At 41.1% G+C, this 26,690-nt stretch overlaps 2 protein-coding genes across 3 annotated transcripts; one reads left to right on the top strand and one right to left on the bottom strand.

Annotated features, from left to right (window-relative positions):
• The first annotated feature begins 73 nt into the window (after positions 1–73).
• Positions 74–22,104, top strand: PDIA3 (protein disulfide isomerase family A member 3). Its single transcript, XM_036841734.1, has 13 exons — positions 74–393; positions 6,153–6,231; positions 7,539–7,656; positions 12,251–12,358; positions 13,545–13,674; positions 17,037–17,153; positions 17,465–17,590; positions 18,181–18,363; positions 19,196–19,304; positions 20,174–20,302; positions 20,865–20,944; positions 21,303–21,360; positions 21,571–22,104. The coding sequence occupies exons 1-13, from the start codon at positions 227–229 to the stop codon at positions 21,682–21,684; spliced, it is 1,518 nt and encodes a 505-aa protein (XP_036697629.1). The 5' UTR covers positions 74–226; the 3' UTR covers positions 21,685–22,104.
• Positions 21,878–26,690, bottom strand: ELL3 (elongation factor for RNA polymerase II 3). Of its 2 annotated transcripts, none has more exons than XM_036841735.1 (11): positions 26,472–26,677; positions 26,194–26,229; positions 25,737–25,849; positions 25,406–25,607; positions 25,237–25,316; positions 25,026–25,110; positions 24,659–24,842; positions 24,533–24,575; positions 24,235–24,406; positions 23,960–24,004; positions 21,878–23,883 (listed from the first exon to the last, which is right to left on the bottom strand). In XM_036841735.1, the coding sequence occupies exons 1-11, from the start codon at positions 26,601–26,603 to the stop codon at positions 23,773–23,775; spliced, it is 1,203 nt and encodes a 400-aa protein (XP_036697630.1). In that variant the 5' UTR covers positions 26,604–26,677; the 3' UTR covers positions 21,878–23,772. The 2 variants fall into 2 exon arrangements, with proteins under 2 accessions (XP_036697630.1, XP_036697631.1); XM_036841736.1 differs by having other exon boundaries at positions 21,897–23,883; positions 25,026–25,101; positions 26,472–26,690.

Genomic DNA, 26,690 nt, shown 5'->3' with positions numbered 1-26,690 from the left:
CTCGGCGGTTACCAGCTGGTCCCGCCCGCCCGACGCAGGCGCCGCACAGCCAATCGGCGGCTGCCACACTGCGGCCCGAGCCGGGCTGGGGGGTTGGGACCTCCGGCTGCCGGGCTGTCTGGGCCAGACGCGCGAACGCAGGCTGAGGGTTCGTGGTTACCCCCCGGCCTCCGCAGTCCCCGCCGAACCCTGACCCTCCTGGCCGCCGCCGCCTCACCTCGTCGCCATGCGCCTCCGCCGCCTAGCGCTGTTCCCGGGCCTGGCACTGCTCCTCGCCGCGGCCCGCCTCGCCGCTGCCTCTGACGTGCTGGAACTCACGGACGACAACTTCGAGAGTCGCATCTCCGACACGGGCTCTGCAGGCCTCATGCTTGTCGAGTTCTTCGCCCCCTGGTGAGGGCATTTAGCCGGGGCGGGAGAGGGAGGGCCGGGTGGGCAGGGGGCGAAGGCGCGGGGACGGTAGGGCCTACGCAGCGCCGGCGTCCTCCATCATTCCCGCGAGCCCGGCTGCAGCCGGCAGGTTTTCCACACACCGGGGAGCCGAGCTGCCTGGCGGAGAGCGGAGACGTCGGCCTGGGAGCGAGATCTGAGAAGGAGAGCGCGAAGGCCCCTCTCGCGCAGGGCCACATCCTTACCTCCGCGCTCCTGCGGCACTTCCTATCTGCAGAGGGTTTCACCCCCTGCACCCCACCCTTCCTCGATTGGTATCTTTAGAGTTTCTGGGTGAGTCCGTGTTACTGTTTTCCATTCTATAGACGAGGCATCTCAAGGCCTTTTATTGGAAGCCAACGTTTCACCAAGTGCAGAGGCCCTGGGCCCCCAGGATACTTCTTTTCTTCTTGCCCCACGCAGCCGTTGGTTTCTAGCCAAGGTCAGAGTGGCAACAGAATGGTCATAAGTGCTCTCTTAAGGCAGGCAGTTATTTGTCCATCGCCAGGTGCACACTTTCTCCATTAAACTGATAATTTCTCACTCAGCACCAGCAGAATTCCATTGAAAAGAGTAGGTGAACAGAGTAATTACGTCAGGATCTGTCTAAATGGTCAGTTTTAATTAGGATTTCTGAAAAATGCCAAAGAAGACCCCAGTGAGAAAGTAATCAATGTTGGAGAAATACTCCACTTGAGAGTGCTTTAACTGAACTAGGATGTAAATTCCTTAGGATAGAACTAACTGGAAATAAAAAGCTGGGGGTGGGGTGGGAGTGGGGAGAGAGCAAATAGGATTTCTGACCCAGTAAACCTGAGTTGGTTTTTTTTTTTTTTTTTTTAACTCCCACATCTTTACGATAGTAAACAATGATTATCTTAACGCTGGGGACAGCTCAGTATAACCACGCTAATTACAGTACTTAATTTTTCTCCTGCCACAATGACCCTTAATTAAAAACCATTTGTATTCAAAAGTCTCAGTAAAAGAAAGTTAGTGGATAACTTTCACTTGCTTCTAACTCTGGTCTTCACTCTGCAGGGGCTCAGCTGACTCGAGGGTTACACTAGGAGTCCTATAATGAAGACCACCTGAGCCAGTAGGGTGTGCTTAGAGGCAGCACATTTTGTTTTCAGCTTCTGACAGGTTTTGCATCCAGGGCGTTCCCGCGACTAACTGGCAGTACTGATTACACATCATAGGTTGTCTTTACACATCACTAGAAATCACGTTCTCTTAGGAACAACTCTTCCCAATCATGTAACCATGCTGTTAGCTTTGAGGGAGTGTTACTGTAATTAGAATGGCTGTATGGAGTTGTATCAAAACTGGGAGGTGCCTCTGTGACTACAGGGGTCCACATGAAGTGAATTGCTGGAGAATTGTGGGCTATTAAACTATTAGTTTAAAGCAGATTTTTTTCCCCCTGATTGAAAGTGATCTATGCTACTTTAAATTGTTGCATGTGCTTCCCTAAAAACTACATATCCCATCGTGCACTAAACTATCCCTAAAGTTGGGTGGATCACTGCTGTGGTGTCGCCATGTAATTGGTCTGGAAGGTAAAGTCATCCTCCACAATGCCTACAAGAAGGATCAGTTTTCTGAATGAGTAATTTGGAATCAAGGAAGTCTCCTGTTGATGATGTCCTTATTTCTTCACATTCAACTGTTTTATTTATTAATATCTCAGCTGGAAATGCTCTCTAACTGCTTTGTACTCCTGTTATAAGTTAGATAGGAACAGTTAAAGAATCCTTATTAAGAGTAAAATGGACCCATTTTGAGCAAGTTGTTTTTCTCATTTGTTTTAGGGTATTTTTTCCACTTTCATTTTACAAGTGAAAGTGAAAGATTTCTTTACAGCTGACCCTGTAGACTAATATTTCCATTATGGAGTCAGTCATCTATATAGTTTGTAAGAATGGGAGTATCTGAATTTCTCTGGAAGTAAATAGAACTATTTAAATGTTTGTGATAATTTCTGAATATTTATTAGTCAGTCTTAAGTCTTCAGCATCTACCTGTGTTGTAGATTTGTGCCCTACCCTCTAGGACAGTAGTATTAATTGATGATATTTGATAACAGTGTTTCTAGAGTATAGAAAAAGACCACATAGATGTATAAAATGGAATATTTAATATTTTTTCTTATACATACTGATTCCTTTACTTGGAATTCCCTCCTCTCCCCACCCCCAGTTGATCTTTTCAACAAGATTTAGCTCAAAAGTTATTTCTTCCTTCCCTGGACAACTAACTGGTTGCTCCCTCCTCTCTATTGGGACCTAATAATACTATCACCCCTGCCAGACTGATGTTCCTACAGGGAAAGGACTATATCAGTTTTTCTTCTATCAGAGCCTAAAGTAGCATGAGGCACATGACAGGCATGAAGTAATGATTGTTGGGTGAGTATATGTTGGGAGTCATTATTAACTGCTGGGTGCCATCCCTGAAGGTGAATGGGATTATTTGTGTTTTAGTATTATCTAGTAGTAGGTGAAAGAAGTAGTGGTAAAACTTGATGATCACCTTCAAAATCCACCTAAATTCCATTCCTGGTGAATTTAAAAAGGGCAGTCTCCTCCAGTCTTATTGGAACTTGTTAGACAGGTCCTCCCTTTGGACATTTGATGATGTTGTGGATATTAACAATGCTTAAGGCAATGGTTTTCAGTCCCAGCCTTGCCACTTATACACACTCCCCCTACACCTCTGGTTATCTCCTGGATTCCTAGAGGAATCATTCAGTAAGTCCCAGGGTGGGGCCTAGGCACACAAGTGTTTTTTTGGTTTGTTTTGTTTTTTAATTTATTTATTTAATTTTATTTATTTTTGGCTGCGTTGGGTCTTCGTTGCTGCACGCGGGCTTTCTCTAGTTGCTGCAAGCGGGGGCTCCTCTTCATTGCGATGCACGAGCTTCTTACTGTGGTGACCTATCTTGTTGTGGAGCATGGGCTCTAGGCGCGTGGGCTTCAGTAGTTGTGGCATGCAGGCTCAGTAGTTGTGGCTCGTGGGCTCTAGAGCTCAGGCTCAGTAGTTGTGGCGCATGGGCTTAGTTGATCCGTGGCATGTGGGATCCTCCTGGACCAGGGGAACCCGTGTCCCCTGCATTGGCAGGCGGATTCTCAACCACTTGCCACCAGGGAAGTCCCTTTTTTTTTTTTAAAATGCTTAATGGATATTTTTTATATACATCTGTGTTGAGACCCACTGGTCTGGCCTAATCTGTACTATTTTTTTTTTCTCTTCAGGTGTTTAAAGGTAGTTGAGGTGAAACTTCTTAAATCTGTTGTCTGTCTTCTTAACAATTACTACATACGTATTTAACAGAAATCTCTTAACACATATAACACATTTATTATCTCTTAACAAAAAAAAAAAAAACCCTTCATAGTTCTCTGGTTTTTTTAACCAATATTTTGTAATTCTCAGTGTACAGTTCTTAATGCCTCTCTTGATAAATTTATTCCTAATTACTTTTCTTTTTTTTTCTTCTTTTGGCTGCACTGGCTCTTCGTTGTGGCGCGTGGGCTCCAGAGCGCATGGGCTCAGTAGTTGCGGCACGCGGGCTTAGTTGCCCTGCGACATGTGGGATTAGTTCCCCGACCAGGGATCGAACCCACGTCCCCTGCATTGGAAAGCGGATTCTTAACCACTGGACCACCAGGGAAGTCCCCATAGTTCTCTTGAATGCATCATTCTCACTAGTAATTTTAACTTTGCTCTACTATTCCCCTTCTCTAAAATACCCTACCCCATCCTGTCTGAAGCCTTAAATCTTTAAGGCCCAGATCCAATTCTTGTTCTCTTTAACACACATTCATTTTTAACCTTTGCAACCTTATGTTCCCCAAAGCTTAGGTTTATCAGATACATTGGTTATTTTATTAAATCAATTGGAATTTGTGTAGTTTTGTTACAACCCACGTACATGAATTTTTAATTTACTATGGAATACAGAGGGTATAATGAATATATTTTATGTCTCACAAAGAGAGAAATGCTACCATTGAAACTATGACACGATTGCAAGACACATCCTAATTTCAGATATGGTAAAATGTGCATTTGTGAAACACAGTATAAGGAATACCATTTATTCACCACCCAGTCTAAAAAATAAAGCCAGTACAGTTGAAGTCCCTTGTGTACCGCTTCCCCATCTTACACACTCGCCATCCTGAATTTGGTTTTTATCATTTGGTTCTTTTATATTTTTAGTAGATATGTATGTGACCCTAAGCAACATCTAATATTATAGTCTTTTTTTATATCACTCTTTCAGTTAAGCTTTCTAATGATTATTTTTGAACAGGACTTCTAAAGACCTTGAAGAATATAAGTTCTTAGAATTCTTTGTTTTAAACAAGTTTTGGGGGCAGAATGTTTCCAAGTTACTTATCCATCCATTACTTAACAAAATAAATTTTGAGACTTTTGGCTATGAAATGTCAGCTCAAATTTCTTCTGTGTTTCCTTCCTTCTGTTTTCTAATTCTATATTTGCTGTCTGTGGGGAGGTCACAGAACTACTCACGTTCTCCCAGTGATCCCTCTGCAAGCCATTGGCTTTTGAAGAGATGATACCTAGCTGGTGCTAGTTGTGTACTGATAAGCCCCTACCCACATTGCATGTACAGTGTGCCTGTGGGACTGTTAGGGCTTTCTGGGTAGAGGAACAGGTGTTTATGATGGCCCTCTGGGAAAATATTCTAATTGGCATAATGCTTTATCTTCATCAGTAGTTATAGTCAGGTGAACTGTGTAGCTGTAAAAATCAAGCTTGTTGTCTTAAATACGTCATTCTCATGCTATGTTGAAACTCAGCTGAGAAGGAAAAAAGCCTCCATCGAGCTGTTAAAGTATATCAACTGAGCACCTTTTGGGCCTTATTCGACTAACCCCCCTCAAACTGGGTTTCTGGTCAAAGAGTCATATTCAAGGAATGGAGAAAAAGTACTTGATTGTGACTCTTGAAGAGTTAATATCATACTTGGGACCTTATAAGGTTTCAACCACTATATTTTTAAGAACCACAGTGCAGTTTTCTAAGGAAAAATACCTACCTTCCTTTAGGAAATGCTACCAGGAATGGGATTATTGCTGTCTTGCCCTTTATTTTATCCTCATTAATTCGTCAAAAGGGGTTGAGCCCTTTCCCTCTTTAATGTGGCTTATACGTCTGACTACAGTTTTCAGGGCTCAATTGTACTTTTTTAATCTTTTTTTTTAATTGAAGTATAGTTAATATACAATGCTGTGTTAGTTTCAGGTGTACAGCAAAGTGATTCAGTTATACATACATATATATATATATATATATATTCTTTTTCAGATTCTTTTCCAGTATAGGTTATTACGGGATAGTGAATATAGTTCCCTGTGCTAGGTCCTTGTTTATTTTATATATAGTAATGTGTATATGTTAATCCCAGACTCCTAATTTACCCCCCCATCGCCACCCCATTGCACTTTTGAGAACGTAGATGCTGCTCTGGACTGAGCCAGTCCTATAGAGGCGACCTCAGGCTAGAGAAGGTAGCTTTACCTCTGAGAGCTCTGGTTTACCTTATCAGTATTGGATGTTGTTCAGGTGATGTTTTTGCTTTTGGAAGCAGCTACTAGTCAAAAGTAGTATTATAATTTGAGATTCTTCCTAGAGAAAATTAACAAACTTATAGGATATATTTGCCTTTTTTCTTTAATATATCTGTATAGGTGCGGACACTGCAAAAAGCTTGCCCCAGAATATGAAGCTGCAGCTACCAGATTAAAAGGAATAGTCCCATTAGCAAAAGTGAGTATAGGTGGATTCTTCATTAAAGGAAATGAGGTATTTTAAATAGTAGTTGGTAAAAATTAACAATTTTCTTTATTCTTACGGTGCTAAGAAGAAGAGGGAACACTAGTTTCTGGGCAAATACACAACTGACTTGTATTAATTACGGTTTCAAAAGATTACAAGTAGTGAAACTAAGGGAAATGCTGGCATAAGAAAGAAGTAAAATATATGGTAAATAAAAATTAAGGGGCAAACATGGAAAGTAAAATTACAATAGTCAAGTTTAGAGGAAAATTATCATTGAGTAAATGAGTTCCCTAAATTACTATACGCTATTCACAGTGATGGGAATAGGAAGATGACAAGAGGACGTTGATAAGTATTAACTAACTGGTCAACTGTAAACTTAGTATTTGCTTTTACAGTCAAACTAATGCTTCCAGAATTTTATGTAGTAAACCCCTAGTTGCTCCGGTCTAAAAGTTCACATCTCGGCCAGCCTCAGATAAATAGTTCATACATATATAGGACTGTTTTTGAAAACTATTTTTAATCCTGATGTTCTGTGGCAGCTTGCCATAGAAAAAAAGAGTTCAGTCATGATTTTGTTCCTGCTTCATGTAGCTATAGTCTGTGTTACTATAGATGCATTACTTTTCTGAACTTTAGTTTATGTTAAGGCATTGGGATCATACCTCAGAATCTTATGAAGGTTAATGAGATAATACATGCAAAGTGCTGATGGCATTACCTAGTTTGGAATAAGTGGCTAAATAGATGGAAGTTGTTTTTCTTCTTCCTGATAGGTCTCAATAGATCTGTCATGTTATAGTTTAGCCCAGATTCAGTCTAGCTCAGGGAGCATGTTTAAGTATCAGTACCTTTGCTAATAACCATAGGTGACTTGCCAAATCAAATTATACCCCAGCTCACCTAAGGGGTATATATCGATACATCCCACTGATGATAATCATTATCAAAGTAAGCCACTATTACTAATTTAAGTGATTTATCCTTTGCATATTCTGAGGGGCAGGAAAAAGGTGGAGAACACTGCTTTAGACAATAGAGACTCTAAGGGCAGAATTTAAATAGTCTTTTGTGCATTTTGTATGAGGCCCAGGAAACTAAATTTTAGAGTTCCTTAGGTGGTTCTGATGTAGCTAGCCAAGCACCAGTCTGCCTTTAAAATCTAATGTTCTGTAGGATATGTCAAAAATTGCTTGATATTTTGATTTGACCACTCTTAATATTTTGGGAATATAGGAAGAGCCTGCAGCAGGCTTTTGGATAACAAGTGGTTCATGTATTTTAATCTTTAGGTTGATTGTACTGCCAACACAAACACCTGTAATAAGTATGGAGTGAGTGGATATCCAACCCTGAAGATATTTAGAGATGGTGAAGAAGCAGGTGCTTATGATGGGCCTAGGACTGCCGGTAAGGATCCTGGATTACATTCTGGAAACTGGATCTGTTTAAGTACCCTGTTCTTTGTAGTGGGAACATGACATTTTCTATACAAGATACTTTAAGTCTTAAAAATTGCTCACCTAAGAGGTCAGATTGGAAGCTAACAAAAGACTTCTGTAACTGAACAGATTATGTAAGTAATATAGAAAATACTTGAACTTGATTTATAAGGCTTACTAGGCATTTTTTTATTTGACAAATGTTCAGTACTTACTCTGTGCCAGATATTCCAGATATACTAGGTGCCCAGAATTTATTGATAAATAAAACAGACAAGGTTCCCACTCTTGTGATGCTTACATTCTGGGAGATGAAGAGAAGAAGGCAACACACAAGTTTAAAAATATATATAGATAACCACCTCACATCCATCAGGATGACTACTATAAAGAAAAAAAGAAAAGAACAAGTGTTGGCAAGGATGTGGAGAAATTGGAACCCTTCTGCACTGTTGTTGTGGACTTACATAAAATGGTGCATGCAGCTGCTATGGAAAACAGAATGGTGGATCCTAAAAAAACAAAGATAGAATTACTATACGATCCACCAATTCCACTTCTGGGTATATAACTAAAAGAATTAAAAGCAGAGTCTGGAAGAGATATTTGTATACCCATGTTTATAGCTGCATTATTGACAATAGCAAAAAGGTGGAAGCAGCCCAAGTGTCCCATCAGTGGATGAATGAATATACAAAATGTAGTATATTAATAATAATTAATTATATGTAAATTGTATATAATACCATGGAATATTATTCAACCTTAAAGAGGAAGTTCTGATGTGCTACTACATGGGTGAACCTTTGAAGACATGCTAAGTAAGATAAGCCAGTACAAAAAGACAAATACTGTGTCATTCCACTTATATGAGATTCCTAGTCAGTTTCACAGAGACAGAAGTAGAATGTGGTTCCCAAGGGCTGTGGGGGAGTTGCTTAATGAATAGAGTTTCAGTTTTGCAAAATGAAAACTACTGGAGATTGGTTGTACAACAATGTGAATGTACTTAATGCCACAGAATTGTATACTTTAAAATGGTTAAGATGGTAAATTTTATGTTATATATATTTTACCACAATTAAAAAATGTTTAATGTCAATAATATATGTGGATAAGATAAATTCAGTTGGTGATAAGAGCATTAAAGGAGAAAAATAAAACTGATGTGATAGTGATTGGGGTTGGGAGTACCACATTATGAGTGATCAGGGAAGTAACCTTTGAGCTGAGACCTGAATGATAGGAAGGAGCTAACCATGAGAAGATGTGGACCAGAGCTTTCCAGGCAGAGGGAAAACAGGTACAGAAAGACCCTAAGGCATAACTGAGCTTGATATGTTCAAGGGACAGAAAGACCTTGTGGCTGGAATATAATTAGCAAGGATGACAGGTGAAGTTTGGGAGGTAAGTGGGCTGGCCCTGTACATAGGGCCCATAATTAATGAGAAAGTATGTTTTAGACAGTTTTATCTTGAGTCTATCAAATAATTAGGCATATTTTACCTTTTTATTATGAAAAGGTGAGAGGAAAGGGGTTCGTTCAGTTTGGGCATTTTAGGTGATGTGGAATTTTTTTCAGCATGTATGATTGTTACTCGTATACAAAGCTGTACATAAGATGGCCCCTGTCTAACTCTTAAGACTATTAAGACTTAAGACTATTTCACTTTAGGACCTTTGCCCTAGCTGTGTCCACAGCCTGAAATGATCTTCCCCCATGTTTGCATGGCTTGCTCCTTTCTTTCATTCAGATCCTGGCTTAAATTTCACCTCCCAGGGAATTCCCTGGCGGTCCACTGGTTAGGACTCGGCGCTTCACTGCAGTGGCCCAGGTTCAGTCCCTGGTCATGCAACTAAGATCACACAAGCTGCGCAGCACGGCCCCCCCCCAAAAAAAAATTCTTCCAGATGCTTTCCCAGGCCACCAAACCTAAGGTAGCCACCCAATCATACTCTTACCATCCTCTTAATTCTCTGCATAGCACTGGTTACTATCTGATATTTTAAATTGTTTACTTATTTGAAGATTTATTGTATTATTTATTTGGGGATTTATTTGGAGATTTACCTATATTGTAAGCTCCAGGAGATCAGAGACCTTGTTTGGTGTATTTATTACTCTATCCCCAGTACCTAGTTTCTCCACATGTAGTAGATAATAACTCTTCAATGCGTAAGTATTTTGGCCCAACTGAGGTCATTTAGCCAACACTCAAAATTTGATATGTCTAAGAACAAAAGGTAAAATCTTCATTTTTTTTTTTTTTCCTGATCTTAAAAGCATTAATGAACACATGTTACCATTCAGATTTTATTAGCTCAGGGTAGACTTAGCAGTTAGAATTATTGATATGTTTTTCTCTGGACTTAGGTCTAAACTATATTGTATGTGAACCCAACCAGACTGCTACTAGGCAAATAATCTCACTTGGGCTGTACATAGATTTCTTAAACTCAAGAATTTCTCAGCATCTGACTAGGTGATCAGATGTTTGGCTACTTAAGATGGATTATTTTATTCATGTATTCTAAGAACTATGCTGTTTGCCTTCCTGCTTCAACTGGTTACTCAGCACTCCCATTATACCTTCCAGAAAATTTTAAATACTCAGGGAGAAAAGTAACACTTTTCATCATAGCCCTGAGGTAAAGTTCTTTATAATAATTTATATTGTGATATAGTAATTACAATACCCTTGCAGGCCAAAAAATTCATATCCGATTTAATTTTACCTATTGACACAACCCCTCCTCTGTGAGGAGTTGAGGAAAACATTTAAGAGGAAAAATCATGAATGGAGAGAGAAGGAAAGAAAAACCTCTAAAAGAAACAAAATAGACTCAAATCATGTTGAAACAGTTAAACAGTACTCTGTCTCAGTCAGTCAGCAAATCCTTAGAGTACTCAGAAGAGAAAGGGGTGGGAGAGGTGGAGTATTACAGAGGAGTAGCACTGAGCCCAGAAGAAAACAGAATAATGGTCTGTCAACTAGACTTAAAGGGCAAAAGATTTTTTGTGTTTTTGTGTGTGATTATTATTTTTAAACAGTTTACTTACCTAGCCCATTTCACCTAAATAGGAAAATATGATTTGGGTGGATCTGGTTCATGGCATAGTTTGACCTGTATATAGTTAAACCCTGAAACAAGATAGCCAAGGCACTGCATTTTCTGCTTTTAAAATACAAGGCTACATGTGACTGTGCCACTTAAGAATAAAGGATTTGTTTGTTTAATTCATTTGCAAAGTGGGTATTTCTTGAACTTGATATGTGTTAGGTATTATTCTTAGAGTTAAGTATATATCAGCAAAACAGACAAAAATAAATAAGGATGGAGTATTAGATGGGTGAAATGTGCTGTAAGAAAGATAAAGCAGGAGATAAGGGAGTGTTGGGGGTTGAATAGGTTTTAGTTTACAAGGAATGGTTAGGGAAGGCTTCCTTGAGAAGATGACTTTTTAAAAAAAATTTGTTTTTATTTATTTATTTATTTTTGGCTGCGTTGGGTCTTTGTTGCTGCGCACGGGCTTTCTCTAGTTGCAATGAGCAGGGGCTACTCTTCGTTGCGGTGTGCAGGCTTCTCATTGCGGTGGCTTCTCTTGTTGCGGAGCATGGGCTCTAGGCACCCGGGCTTCAGTAATTGGCACGTGGGCTCAGTTGTTGTGGCTCGTGGGCTCCAGAGCACAGGGTCAGTAGTTGTGGCTCACGGGCGTAGTTGCTCTGTGGCATGTGGGATCTTCCCGGACCAGGGCTCAAACCTGTGTCCCCTGCATTGGCAGGCTGATTCTTAACCACTGAGCCACAGGGAGGTCCCGAGAAGATGACATTTTGAGTTAAGACCTAAAGGAGGAGGTGAGGAAGGAAGCCAGGTGGATATATGGGGAAAGATTGTTCTAGGCAGAGAACAACATGCACAAAGGTATTACCTGTATTGTTATAAACACTTTAATACATCACTGGCAGGGATATAAATAAGTACAGTCTCTTTGAGGGGGCAGTTAAACAGTTATAAATGCATGTACTCTTTGACCCAGTGAATCCACTTTTAGAAAATTACCCTACAGATACACTCAGTCATGTGTAAAATGACGTTAGTACAAGGTTGTTTACTGCAGAATCATTTACAGCAGCAAGAAATTGGAAACAAATGTTCATCAGTTGTGGCTGGTTAAATAAATTATGGTACATCCATACAGTGAAACACTATGTGGCTATAAAGAAGATAGAGATAGCTCATTATGTATATTAACATAAATTATCTCTAAGCTGTGTTAAATGACAAAAAAAAAATACAGAACAGCATATGTGTGTGCTGCCATTTGAGGAGAAAAGAAAAGAAAAAATGTGGAATTGCTTGTTTGTGAATAATATGTCTGGAAGGATATACAAAAAACTGAAATGTTATCCTGTAGGGAAGAAACTGGGTAACAAGGAAAAGGACAGGAAGAAAACTTCATTGTATATGCTTTTGAACTTATTAAACTTTAAATCATGAATGATTACCTTTTCAAAAATTATAAATTTGTGTTGCTATAATCTTTCATTTTGTCTTTTAAGATGGAATTGTCAGCCACCTGAAGAAGCAGGCTGGACCAGCTTCAGTTCCTCTCAGGACTGAAGAAGAATTTGAAAAGTTCATTAGTGATAAAGATGCTTCTGTGGTGGGTGAGTAGCAAATTGGATTATGCCACAAAATCATCAATATGGTTTCAAAAGCCCTCTATGTCTGAGTAAACAATAAAGTTAAAACTGTTTAGGAAACCTTGGGGGCAGCTGAAAAGACAACTCGCAAAATTAGGTCAGCATTACTATAATGTAGAAAAAATTGGTGTTTTATTTGAGTGGCCTGGTATTCTTTCAGGTGTAAAGATTTAATGTCAGTTAAAGAAGATAGGAATAGCTTCAGTTTTTCCTATCACTTCGTAAACTCCTGAGATTTAACTCAAATAATAGGGTACTTAAAACTGAAAATGGGGTTTTAAGGTGGGAGGATATAAGTAAATGATAAACCTCTGTGTCTGCTATTTTCACAGTCGTAGGGGAATTTACAATTTAAGATCAAATTGCTAGGATTTGTGTATGTTTTTACAGCAATCTTTGCTTTCTTGGGTGTTGCAATATCTCATTATTTTTAAAATAACTTGAGCCAATTAAACACATTCTACATCTTGAGTGTTTTTTGTTTTGTTTTGTTTTAAATGTAATGTATAATACATTTGACTAAAAAATAAATTTAAACATACAAGCTTGTGTTCTCTTAATCTCCTAATTACTGTAATAAAACTGACTTTCTGGCAGTAGAGGATGGTTTATCATTTAAGTTTGACTAAAAGTCACTTCTTTTCTGGATATTGATTCTGTATATTTTACAAGGAGTTAACCGTAAGTAGACATTTAATAAACACTTAGGTTTCGGGCACTTTACTAGATTTGAAGTTCTAAAGACAAATAAGACATAGAAAAAAATATGGTGAATTAATTTACAGTTTATTTTGACATACTACCTTATTTAATCCTCTGACACCTGAAATAGTCCCTGAGACTCTAAGGAGTTAGGCAGTTTGCTCAAATTTTTCAACTCTGAAAAACTAGAATTAAGACTTGAACCCTGACAAATTCTCTCCCTTGGCTTCCTCAAAAAAGTTTTTTTTTAAGGGGAGAGAAAGAATTCTTATCCTAAATATTTCATCAAATATCCTCAGTAGTCATGGCAAAGCAGACCCAATCCTCCTATCTATCTTGCTTTGCTTATCCATAATAAGATAAAGACTTTGAAAAAATAGAATTTTAAAGTTTTGAATATTTCTCAGCATTTACTGTTTCTTCCTTGTGTTTGACATTTTCTATATAGGTTTTTTCAAGGATTTATTCAGTGACACTCACTCTGAGTTTCTGAAAGCAGCCAGCAACTTGAGGGATAACTACCGATTTGCACACACCAATGTTGAATCTCTGGTGAACAAGTATGATGATGATGGAGAGTAAGTAACTGAGTTAAATGCCCTTGTAAATGCACACTTTGACCAAGTGCTATTGTGTGAACTGGTGGTTTTTAAGCCTAGTTTTTCCAAGAGCTTTATTGAGCACATACTAGGCAATAAGCTAAGTTCTGGAAACTGTTGCTGCCTTTGAGGGGCATCTAGTAATGGGGACAGTGAATATATTTAAAAATACAAGTGTAAGTGAGCATTATATGTATTATGGTAGAAATTAGGCGGAGTGTACCAGAAGTACAGAGGAGGGAATGATTTTTTTTTCTTTTGGGGTGGGGAGTAGTATCAAAAAATGTCGTAGAGGAGGTGACTTCTGAGGTATATCTTGAAAGATAAGTTTTTCCAGGCAGGTTATGGTGGGGGATAAAGATTATTCCAGATAGAGCAGCAGGAGAGAGGGCCCCGAGATGTGAAACAACCTAAGCATGTTAGGACCTGTAGTACTGCTGGAGTATTGTTCGTGGATGAGGTCATAGTGAAAGGTAAGCTTGGAGAGGTAAGCAGAGACCAAATTATAGAAAACCTTAAGTGCCATACGGAAAAATTTAGATTTTATCTTTTAGACATTTGAGAGCCATTGAAAGACTTTGAGCTAGACAGTAATGTGATTAATTTTGTGTTTTCAGAGGAAAAGACACTGGCACCCATATAGTGGTGGTTTGAAAGGGGAGGGATGGCAAGGCAGTCAAGAGAGTCTAAACTAAGGGTGACATCTGAGAATCTAAATTAAGGCAGTATTAGGGGCAATGAAGAAGAAGGAGTGTGTGTAAAAAATGTAGACAATAGGATTTGGCCCCTAGCCAGGTGTGAAAAGGGGCAGATCTACAGTAAGTCTAGGTTTCTAAAGACTTGGATAACTGGGCCAATCATCATCAAGCTATGAAGAAGACGAAGAGAAACAAATTTGGGGGGAATGATGATGAGTTCTATTTTGGCACAGTGAATTTGAGTAGTTTTGAGACATCCAGGTGGTGAAGACCCATTGGACAATTGGATAAATGAGACTAAAATTCAGGAAAAGTTCTGAACTGAGATAAAAGATTTATAGGTCAACCACATGTAAGTGGTTATTGAAACCATGGGGCTAGAGGAGATCACTCAAGGTGAGCACATAGAGTAAAAAGAAAAGCGTGGCAAGGGTTAGTGTTATTTATTTATATTTAACAAAATATGCACTGTTTACTACGTGCTATGTGTGCTGTTAACTCTTAATCCTCTTAACAAATTGTTGAGACAGAGCTGTCATTATCTCCATTTTACAGAGGAGAAAGCACAGAAAGAGGTTAAGCTTCACATGCCGGAAGTGGCAGAACTGGGGTTGAACCTTTGCAGCTAGAAGGTCTAGCTGCACAGTTGTTGGGCTTAACCATGAGGCTCTACTGCCTTTTAGATTAAGAGACACCAGGTCTGTAAATGATGTGGAGCCACTTGTGCCTCATTAAGCACACCACATATCAGCCTGTTACCCTTAGATTTGTTCACTGTGTCTGCCTCTCACACTTGCCATTAAAAGTGGCCTATCAGCGGGACTTCCCTGGTGGTCCAGTGGCTAAGACTCTGTCCTCCCAATGAAGGGGGCCTGGGTTTGATCCCTGGTCGGGGAACTAGATCCCACATGCTGTAACAAAGATCCCGTGTGCTGCAACTAAGACCCGGGGCAGCCAAGTAAATAAATAAATAAATCTTTTAAAAAAAGAAAAAAGAAAAAAACACTGGCCTATCAGCCTCTGATCAGAAGTCTTATTTAGAAGACCTTATATGAAGGGTGTCTTAAGTTCTTCATGTGTACCCCAATGCCATAACATCATTAAAGATCACATTTAGAACTGATTTCAATTTTTGACAATAACTGCTCTGAAATTGGTAACTATGCTTTTAAAAAAAATCTGAGACATATTCACCTTCTTGGTTGCCCAGCATGTTTATATTAGGTCCCTTTTTGCTATGTAGTTTCCCTGTATACTATGAAAATGCCTGTGTTTTAACTGACATAAAGTTAATGGTTAACATTGGAAGAGTTGAGAGAGGGATATAAGGACTTAAAGGTGCTGACACCTAGCCCAAAACAAGTGATAAAATTGTATACAGGTGTGTATAGTGTGGGGAGGAGGAATGAATGAAAGAGAAGCAAGAGGCAAGATATTGATAGTTAGAATAGTGATATTTTCTGGAAACGCTTGTACTAGATATAAACCTGTGACTCAGAACCAAATTGGGGTTCAGTTGTAGCTGAACAAAAGGTTAGAAAGTAAAGAAGGACGCTTCCCTGGTGGCACAGCGGTTATGAATCTGGCTGCCACTGTAGGGGACACAGGTTCGAGCCCTGGTCCGGGAAGATCCCACATGCCATGGAGCAACTAAGGCCATGCGCCACAACTACTGAGCCCGTGCTCTAGGGCCCGCGAGCCACAACTACTGAGCCCACATGCCTAGAGCCTGAGCTCCGCAACAAGAGAAGCCACCGCAATGAGAAGCCGGCACATCGCAACGAAGGGTAGCCCCTGCTTGCCACAACTAGAGGAAGCCTGCACGCAGCAACAAAGACCCAATGCAGCCAAAAATAAATAAATAAATTTATTAAAAGAAAAAAAAAAGTAAAGAAGGAATTTCCTTTAAGTGTTCCGGTGGAATGAGGAAAGCTTGGTTTAGGGAGAGAGGCAACGTAGTACCAGCAAGAGAAAACTTTGTAAACTGTGTTTATTCATATAGAGAAATCTAGAACAAAAGAAATTTTAATGAACTCAAGCTAAACATTATCTATAATCATATATCTACCTATAGAATTTTTACAGCTGGGAGGAATCTTAAATATATTTTCTCTAATGAAGTAATTTTCTTACTGTATGGGAGAGTTGAATTTTCAAGGAGACTGGCAGGGCAAGGTACCTTCCAATAAGAGCAACTTCTGCTTTATTTTATTGTACATATTGGGGCTTTGGGGTAAGTTGGGTTCTGTTTTTTATTGTTTTTAAAGGTTTGGAAATTATCTACTCTAACCCCCTTTTTGTACTGATGTAAAAGCTGAAGCCCAGAAGAATTAAATTGATACCTGGCCCAAGGTCTTTGAAGTTAGTGGTGGAGCAAGAATTAGATAGAACCAAGGTATTCTAACTTTGCAACCCAGATTTATTAAATCATCATACCTAATTATTGCACTTGAAATTAAGGTGGTTAGCTCCTTAGCGTTGATGAGAAGGTCATGTTGCCAAGGCTGTGGTCCCAGAAAAGAGTCCTTATGTGCTTAAATGGTGATAGTAGAAGTGGCAGCAAGCGTAGATGGTCTGAGCTTTAAATAAAAGGTGAGAGACAGTTCTTTTGCTGTCTACCTACTAAGACTTTTTTTTCTAAAGGGGTATCACCTTGTTTCGTCCATCACATCTGATGAACAAGTTTGAGGACAGGACTGTGGCATATACAGAACAGAAAATGACCAGTGGAAAGATTAAAAAATTTATTCAGGAAAACATGTGAGTACCTCTTTATACTTTTGGGATTTCTTGGCTTCATTTTAGTTTGTTTATCTCAGTTATTAAGCAGAGCCATGTTTTAGGTTAAATAGCCTCATTCATGGGATTGTAATGATAGTAGTTGAGTTTATATTAAAGTAGTAATGTTTGGGTTCTAGAACTCCTATTGTGGTCCTGTAAGTTACATTACTCGGTACTTATCCTATATATTGAAAATTTCTTTCCTTTTTAAGTGCTGTCAGTTACTTTATGATAATTCCATAATATAGCTATAAACCAGCCAAATTTGATAATGGATTGTATCATTTCAGTTTTGGTATCTGCCCTCACATGACAGAAGACAATAAAGATTTGATACAGGGCAAGGACTTACTTATAGCCTACTATGATGTGGACTATGAAAAGAATGCTAAAGGTTCCAACTACTGGAGAAACAGGTAATAAGAATAATTTTTCCCCTTTGTAAACAAGTTTACCCAGTGCATAAACAATTCCTTCTAACTATCCTATTACCATGTGTGATGTGAGAACAGATAAGAAAATGGGATTTGAAGCTGTAAGGATAAATAAACTATTTCCAAAATCTGTTGGGCATATCTTCCATAGGTGTTCCTTTGCCTTGTGACACAGCTGATTCCTGACCTCCCAGTAAAAGATGAAAACGTCATCTAAAATGTCCTTTAACACATTGTGCCTTGTTGCCCATTGAGACTTTCAGTGTATTTTATCCTTATAAATTTTCTTTTTGGGTTAGTTATTATGCTTGCAATATTTTATAGTTATATAACATAGCAAGTTTCAGTGGGAATGGACTATTTGCTTGGGTACCACCAGTTTGGCAGTGAAGTTCAGTAAGACCCTGGAGTACACCATAATCCTATGTCAGTGCCCAAGACACAAGTTCAGACTGTTTCCAGAGGGATGCAGGGACTATGAAATTTTGCTTTCTAGTCTCTTGTTTCTTGGTTTCAGAAGTGCTTTACCACCCTGGTATAATCTTGGCATAAATATCTCTTGTTTCCTATAGAGTGATGATGGTGGCAAAGAAATTCCTGGATGCTGGGAAGAAACTCAACTTTGCTGTAGCTAGCCGCAAAACCTTTAGCCATGAACTTTCTGATTTTGGCTTGGAAAGCACTACTGGAGAGATTCCTGTTGTTGCTATCAGAACTGCAAAAGGAGAGAAGTTTGTCATGCAGGAGGAGTTCTCGTGAGTCACAAGTTAGCGTGGGTTTGGGATTTGATTCTGCAAAGAAACTATTAAAGCCTTTTACCGTACTGAGGATTTATAAAGAAGAACATTGGAATGTGAAGCTAGGTCTTGTAATGAAGACATGACGGTCACTTTTTTCAATTAATTATAGATACTTTAAGGATCATGATTCTTAACAAATTTTGAAAAGTAACAAAAGGATGGCAGCTTGGAATTCTTACATGATTGTTTCCACCCTGCCATTAAAAGTAGTAGATAGAGAACATTAGACAGTCTCTTTGAGATTGATGTAATTTCAGACCAACCCAGTCCCCTCCCATCCCTACAGAATGTCTTTTCTTCTTGGAATACCACATTGGCCTAAAGTAAACTCAGGGAATTGGAAAGATTTTAAGACCCCAGACAGTTTTGACCATCACCTTCTGAGACTTCAGTAGATTAAGACAAGAGAAAATCTTCCTGTGAGTGAAATCAGTAAAAAAAAAAAAAAAAAAAGATACCATAAATAGGCATTATTCTCCAGAGCAACAAAATAGGACCTGGTTCTTTTGCAGAATTGAATTTCCAGAAGGACCAATGTTTTCTTCCTTCTCTGACCTTTCTAATCCACAAAGAACACACTAGAAATACAAGAAGGTGGTTGCTTTCTTGTTCAGTCTGTAGTTCTGCATATTGAGAAACAAGGGCTCCCTTTTTTTTTTTTTTAAACTTCCAGTTACTTCCTAGCCTTGAAATTTAAACTATGTAGAAACTATTCTAAGAAATGGTTTTTAGTTTTCTCAATGGTGGGAGCAAGTTAACAAAACTGATCCTGTTTTTCTAATACCAGGCGCGATGGCAAGGCTCTTGAGAGATTCCTGCAGGATTACTTTGATGGCAACCTGAAGAGATACCTGAAGTCTGAGCCTATCCCAGAGAGCAATGACGGGCCCGTAAAGGTGAGGCGCGCACAACCTCCCCAAGCCTCTACACAGCTGTCTCTCTTTTTTTTTTTTAAAAGAAATTCACGTTCTTTTATTTATTTATTTATTTATTTATGACTGTGTTGAGTCTTCGTTTCTGTGCGAGGGCTTTCTCTAGTTGCGGCAAGTGGGGACTACTCTTCATCGCGGTGCGCGGGCCTCTCACCATCGCGGCCTCTCTTGTTGCGGAGCACAGGCTCCAGACGCGCAGGCTCAGTAATTGTGGCTCACGGGCCCAGTTGCTCCGTGGCATGTGGGATCTTCCCAGACCAGGGCTCGAACCCGTGTCCCCCGCATTGGCAGGCAGACTCTCAACCACTGCACCACCAGGGAAGCCCCTCTCCTCATTTCTTTATTCCCAAAATGCTGGAAAGTGCTAAGTGAAGACCATGTTGGCTACTCAGTTTCTGTTTTTGTTTGTACTCACCTCCCTCATCATAAAATAAGCATTGTCAGAGTTCATAATGCTTAATAGGGGCAGGAGTACAATTTTCTGATGATATTTGTATTAGGGCTAGGTTACTCTTCAGGGCAGAGCAAGCTAATAGAATAGTTTTAAGAATAGTTTTAATATTGTTGTTCTGAGATTATTTTAAGGAAGAGTTGGGTAGCATTTGTTTCCTGTGACTTCCTGAACTTAGTCTGACAGGTGACAGACATGGGAATGAGTTGATTTCTGGGGAATGGTAATACCTTAATAAAGTCTATAAATATGAGCTGGGTTTCAGTAACATATTTTTAGTGGTAACACAACAAATTTGAGAGGGATTGGGTTCAGAAACAAATACAGCTCATGAATGTATTCAACTTGCCTTACCAGCTAGAGAATCTTCTGTGTTTCCCAGGTGGTGGTAGCAGAGAATTTTGATGAACTAGTGAATGATGAAAATAAAGATGTGCTGATTGAATTTTATGCTCCTTGGTGTGGTCACTGTAAGAATCTGGAGCCTAAGTATAAAGAACTGGGAGAGAAGGTAAGTCTGAACCATATTCTGAAGTTAAATTTGAGTTGGGAGGTTTACATACATAGTCAGCATTGGCTATTTAGTTACCTTTATTAGTTCAGAACCTAAGAACTGGTAGATTTTTTTTTCAACTCTCTACTGTTTACTCACTTTCTCCTGACTGCCCTCTGAGCCTGTGCAGTGCCTCAGATACCTGCTTTAACTTTCCACTCCTCAGACTCAATATAGATTGTGGTTAAAAGTATCCTGGCTTCTGAATTTTGGTAATGGCTTATATGAATTCATTATGTTCCTTCATCTTAAATCACTTGGCTTAGCCCTTATAATATCTTATTTAGGCCAGGTAATTTTGAAGGTGTCTGTATATAGAGTCTTAATGTGTAGGAACCAAGAGAGAAAAGGGAAGTTTATGGAAAGTTTGATACTGTGTGCAGGTATCACTACTCTTCCTATCTCAGCAGCAAAACTTATCCAAGCTTTTAAAGAATGAGATTGTTTTAAGTCCTAAATTGACTGTGTCCCTCAGTCACTGAAAACTTGAAATTTAAAGATCTAACCTTTTTATTAACAGCTCAGAAAAGACCCAAATATTATCATAGCCAAGATGGATGCCACAGCCAATGATGTGCCTTCTCCATATGAAGTCAGAGGGTAAGTAGATTAAAAACTAGTAAAAGTATCTAGGTAACTGATAGGAAAAAATAAGCTTGTAAACTGTTTCTGTATTGTGCATAGTTTGGAGAGTCCTCATATTCCAGTTGAGCACAGAACCACCAATGCCTTCCTGGCTTAAAGTTCTGCAGCGTTGGCCCACATGACTGCCACAGACCTTGTGAGCTTTCATATTTCTGAGTTTTGATAGGATGTAACGTAGCCACCAATGGAAAATAGTATCTGGTCAGATTAGAAATCATGAAGAGGAGTTACTCCTAGAAGCAGTTATTAGGGAAGTATATGTCAGAGTTATTCTGGAATCTGAAATTTGTCAACTCTTTTCTTCTTTTCCCAGTTTTCCTACCATCTACTTCTCTCCAGCCAACAAGAAGCTGAATCCAAAGAAATATGAAGTAAGTGCATTGTCTCATCTCCCCACAAATACATACACACACACAGACACATATTCAGTTCTTTGAGTTTATGTAACTGGAAACTCAACTAATGGTCCATATATGTGGTTGCTAATGTGCTTTTAAAAATTCAAGTCTTCCTATTGGGGAAAAAGAAAATCCACAGTTCTTTACAAGGTTAAATTTTCAGAGTTATCTTTCTGTTTTCAGGGTGGCCGTGAATTAAGTGATTTTATTAGCTATCTAAAGCGAGAGGCTACAAACCCCCCTGTAATTCAAGAAGAAAAACCCAAGAAGAAGAAGAAGGCACAGGAGGATCTCTAAAGCAGCAGCCAAAAACACCACTTTGTAAAAGGACTCTTCCACGAGAGATGGGAAAACTATTGGGGAGGACTGGGACCCATATGGGATTATTACCTCTCAGGGTTGAGAGGACAGAATGGATATAATCTGAATCCTGTTAAATTTTCTCTAAACTGTTTCTTAGCTGCACTGTTTATGAGAATACCAGAACCAGTTTATGTTTGTGGTTTTGGGAAAAATTATTTGTGTTGGAAGGAATGTTGGGGGGGGGGAATTGAGGTGGGGGTTATTTTCTAATTTTTTTTGTACATTTGGAACAGTGACAATAAATGCGCCCCCTTTATACTGTCTTTTCTCCACGAGGTGGGGAAGCAGAGGTTCTCTAGACCAGCACTGTCCAGTAGAACTTTCTGCTATGATATAAATGTTCTATAATCTTTATTGCCCAATACCTGTAGCTATTGAGCATTAGAAATGTAGCTAGAAACCATATTTTAAATTTTCATTAAACAGTCACATGTAGGACTAGTGACTGCCATAATGGTCAATACAGCTGTACTGTACTGGGTCCACAGTTATCACCTGTAATTCCTTTCCAGATTTCATCTCTATCTATCCTCACGTGTTTATTGCACAGGACCCTAGCCTGATGATTAGAACAGGTGAGGGACCTTTCTTGTTGGGCTGTTTCTGGCCTGCCCATGCCCTAAGGATGGATTGCTGTTTATCCTTGCCATGCAGCTGAGCATGTTTATATCTCCCAAGGGCTATTCTCTGCCCAGAAATGCCCTGTGTGGGTGTGGCATCAGGTTGGGGTTCCATCCAAGTTGTTTCAAGAATTGCTGACACTGCCGGGTACAGCTCTCTCCCCCAAAGCTCAGGGTGTGGTCATTAACTTCCTTCTCCAGCGGAACTGGGAAAGGCAGTATCATTCCTTGTTGTGAGTGAAACATCCACTTCTTATGCAACAGTGAGGAACGAAAAGGATACGACTGGTGTGATCTTTGGTTCAAACGAACTGAACCATTTCCCTCTTCCTTTTTGTGGGTCAATCCAAATCCTATCCACAGTTATAGTTTTCAGTTACTGGATAATTCCAGATAGGAGCCCCAGTTGCAGGTGATCCTCAACCTCCATGTTTGGAAAAGGAGAGCTTTATTCCTACTGTATCCTCTAGTTACCAATTTCAACAGGGGTCCCCGACCCCTGGGCCAGTCCGTGGCCTGTTAGGAACCGGGCCGCACAGCAGGAGGTGAGCGGCGGGTGAGTGAGCGAAGCTTCATCTGCTGCTCCCCATCGCCTGCATTACCGCCTGAACCACCGCCGCCCCCTCGCCCCAGCATGAGCATGTGGAAAAATTGTCTTCCATGAAACCGGTCCCTGGTGCTGAAAAGGTTGGGGACCACTGAATTACAAGATTTGATAGAGCCTCATAGCAAAATATATATCAGGGTCATCCATGGTGCTTTGAAAAAGTAAAGATGCCTAACCATAATCTTGGAGATTCTAATTCATAAGACCTGGGCTGGGATCTGGGGATCTGATTTTTTAGGGAGCCCCAGAACTGGTTCATATACACAGCCACGGGTAAGAGGATTCAAGGAAAACAAACTTGACACAGAAGCAATCAGTTTTAATTTTTTAGCCATGTTTGTAAAAGAATTCACTTTCAGTACATGGGTAACACCCAAGCCCTTTCCCATTATATCCAGTTGTATTACAAGTTCCTTTAGTTCTGTTACCAAAAGTTTTCATTGTTTCTTAAGGGACGCTACCAAGTAAATTCTGATGTTCTCAAGGTATCTTGTCCTGGAAATGGTATCATTTCTCAGGATTTAAAAATAACTTGGCTGAACTAAAGGTGGAGAAGCCAAGTCTCTGCTACTTTTCCTAGTCTCCTGGGCACAGCTGTGGAGTCTTGGCACTGTGCCCATGCCCTAAAAATTTAAATATGGCAATATGAAAACCAAACCTTAAGAACCTAGAGCAGCTCTCCTACTTCCCACCATGGACTCAGCAATAAGAAGAGCAGACAGTTGTATTCTAGTTAATAGCTGCTTTGTTCCTTCATAGCATACTGGGCAGAGGGTAAAGAGCCCTCTGTCATCTTCAGCTGCCCCTGTTCTTTTCCTCAAACTCCAGGATGAGACCTTTAATGTGGGACAATTTCTGATGCAGGTACTCACAGCGGCGCTTTTCTTCCCTGTAACCTGGGTACCGCTGCAGAGAAAAAGCATCCATGTCAAAAAAAAAGTCAATTCTGCCTTTTTGCTACCATTCCCAGGCCTGGTCTTACCTTCCTGAACTTTTTGTATTCCTGGACTATCTTTTCTTCCAGCATCTGAAACAGAAAATGTTAGCACCAAGTTTAACCTTAAGAAAAAAGCTCCAGTTCTCTTAGGGAGTGAAGGAACTTCCCTTCTCATTCTACCAAATTATACAGACTAATTTTTCCCTCAAAACTGGCTTGCTTGTCACGTTGGTCGTTGAACAAACAGGATTATGGGCAGTTAGCCAGGAGTTTACGGCCAGTAGAGCTCAGGAGCCAGCCTGGGCCCATCCAGCCCTTACCTTGTGTTCTGGAGTTCCTCGCTGAGCGCTCTTCATCTCTGCTCCCAGCTCTCTGAACCTTTGGCTTGCAGCCCCAACACGGGCATGCAGGGTGCGGTATTCAGCATAATCTGTCTCAAAGTCCTGCTTGTAAGCATGGTGCTGTTCTGCGCTGTGGATGGCCCTGTATTGCCTGCCAGGAGCACAGTATTGTCACCTTCAATATCATTGCCCCCCAAAGCTTCCAGCTCCCAGGAAGTTTACCTTAATATCTCATATGCACAAGGCTTGATAAAATTGGAAATGGCAGGGGACTCACAGGAGGTAATCTGGTACCTCTTCAGGGCTTGGGGATTCAGAGTCTAGGAAGGAAGCAAGGCATGAAGGTGATGATAGGCTTTTTTTCCCCCACTATGGCAGTTTCACCCTCCTCCCATTAACTCACCTGCTTGAACTGAGGGACTGTGCACCAGCCTGGGGCTAATGTCTTCATCTTTATCTTCTTGCTCCCAATCTTCTCCCTCCTGTAGCTCCTGACTAGGCAGCCCTTGTAGGGGACTTGGAGCTAGAGACAGAGATCTGAGCCTCTTTTCTTTTAGTTTTACAGTAGCTGCAGGTGCTGGACGTTTCTGTTGGAGAAAATATCTCGGTCACATGAACAGTAAGCCAGAAGCCTCCTATTCTGTCCTTCTCTTAAAAATTACTTCTATATAATGAGCTCTGGGACCATGAAAATGATAAGGTCCCAATTTTTAAATTTTAGCCTCATTGGACACAACTCTCTTTGAAAAACCCTTGCTATTACAACTTACCTTGTCCACGTGTTTCTGGCGAGCAGAGGAAGGCAGTACCTGATCAGGCTCTCTGTTTGGAAGATGGCTCTGGTTCCTAGGATATTTGAAGAGGAAATGGGAGAGAAGAAGCCAAGGGTAGGGCTAGATCCCTTTTTACAGCATTTAGGGTGGAGATTAGAGAAGACAATACCAGGGCTTCCCAGATTAGTCCCACCCTGCCCCCAAGTACCTCACTTCCCACTGCGCCAGGTGTTCCCTCAAGGATCCTGGGAGTGACTGTTCTTGGCTGCTTGCCAGTGGATCTGGCACCTGGCAGGGAAAGTGGTAGGGGCACATGGCTCCCTAGGCTTCAGGCTTTGCCCCACCTTATCCCAACTCCCTGCAGTTTCTGGCCTTACCTCTTCTAGTGCCATCTGTGGCTGTGAAATTGTGTCTCCTGCAGAATAGTCTCCCATGTTCTGCCAGCTCTCATGATCTCTGGCATCTTCAGTCAGGTTGTGACCCTGAACTGAAGATGGGGCTGGGATAGAATCCATGGCTGCCCAAATAGTGAGGCGCTCCCTGAGTGGACCCAGGCAGTGGAGGCGGTTAGGCCCAGATCTGGAAAGAGGTGGTTTAAAACAAAAAACAAACAAAAAACAGGAAGGTGGAGAACTTTGAAGCACCTCTGGATATCCCCTTCCCAGACTTTGCACAAACTCTTTCTTACCTGCTACCTATTCCCCTTACCTGCCTAAATGTTGGCACACAAGGTCCAAGCCACCACCAGGGCCCTCCTGGCCACACGGAGACACTATGAAGGAAAAGAGGCAGGACCAGCCAGGACCTGGGAGCCTCAAATACTGTGGGTGAAAGGAGACCGTAAGCTCTATGAAAGTCAGTTCCTCCTACTATCAATGCCACTCCTCCCTGAGCCAGCCTAAGCCTGAAGATGGGTCCCACGGGGCTTATTAGCACACCAGGTGCAGCTGGGCCTGAGTTCCTCAGGAGGCTAAGACGGCACAGTCTCTTCAACCGCAGCCTCTTGGGACCACAACCCAGCAGCCCCTCGCCCCATTTGGGGTTCAATTCTCGAAACTTCCTCAGACCTTGACTGCCCTCAGCCTCCCGCCCTGACGGTGCCTTTCTGGAGCCCATGTCTGTTCTCCCTGCACTCCACCTCCACACACCCCAGGCCCGCGCTTACCCCTCGGTTGCCTTGGAAAGCAATCACTGGCCGAACCTGCGGGGAGAGCACAGACTTGAGCTAAGAGCAGGTGAAGCAGCGTCCCGGATCCGGCGTCGGGTGCCCGGGGTGGGGGTGGGGTGGGGGGACCTGCCTCGCAGGCTTCACTTGGAGAGGTGGGGAGGCCGGAGACTGAGGATGCTGCTTCCCATCCCCAGGCCCCTTCGGCAGGGTCGCCGGCTGAGGCCCTACTTCCCGAGGGGTAGGGGATGGAGAGGATGGGGCCCGGCCGGCCGTACCTGTTGCCGCTGACACTCTTGCAGCGCCCGCAGCGCCGCGTCGTTGAGCCTGAGCAGCAGGAGGCTGGTCCGGGCAGCGGGGGTGAAGCAGAGCCGGAGCTTCCCCCTCAGAAGCTCCTGGGGTCCCTCCATGGCTGCGAGGTTCAGAGCAAATAGGACGGGAGCCACAGACCAGGGCCACTACCACCTCCGCTGTGCAGGGCTAGGCTGGCACACCCG

The sequence above is a fragment of the Balaenoptera musculus genome, chromosome 2 (assembly GCF_009873245.2).
Source record: "Balaenoptera musculus isolate JJ_BM4_2016_0621 chromosome 2, mBalMus1.pri.v3, whole genome shotgun sequence".
Classification (NCBI taxonomy): Eukaryota; Metazoa; Chordata; class Mammalia; order Artiodactyla; family Balaenopteridae; genus Balaenoptera; species Balaenoptera musculus.
The sequence above is the reverse complement of the archived record's forward strand: the minus strand, read 5'-3'. Positions and strand labels throughout refer to the sequence as shown.

What these genes read in the sequence shown, in the direction of transcription:
- PDIA3 (XM_036841734.1), top strand. Translation starts at nt 227, where the DNA reads ATGCGCCTCCGCCGCCTAGCGCTGTTCCCGGGCCTGGCACTGCTCCTC. An exon ending in TGATGGGCCTAGGACTGCCG is followed by an intron (nt 7,657 to 12,250) that starts GTAAGGATCCTG and finishes TTGTCTTTTAAG; the next exon opens with ATGGAATTGTCAGCCACCTG. An exon ending in GCAATGACGGGCCCGTAAAG is followed by an intron (nt 19,305 to 20,173) that starts GTGAGGCGCGCA and finishes TGTGTTTCCCAG; the next exon opens with GTGGTGGTAGCAGAGAATTT.
- ELL3 (XM_036841735.1), bottom strand. Translation starts at nt 26,603, where the DNA reads ATGGAGGGACCCCAGGAGCTTCTGAGGGGGAAGCTCCGGCTCTGCTTC. An exon ending in CTTTCCAAGGCAACCGAGGG is followed by an intron (nt 25,850 to 26,193) that starts GTAAGCGCGGGC and finishes TTTCACCCACAG; the next exon opens with TATTTGAGGCTCCCAGGTCC. An exon ending in GTGTGCCAACATTTAGGCAG is followed by an intron (nt 25,608 to 25,736) that starts GTAAGGGGAATA and finishes ACCTCTTTCCAG; the next exon opens with ATCTGGGCCTAACCGCCTCC.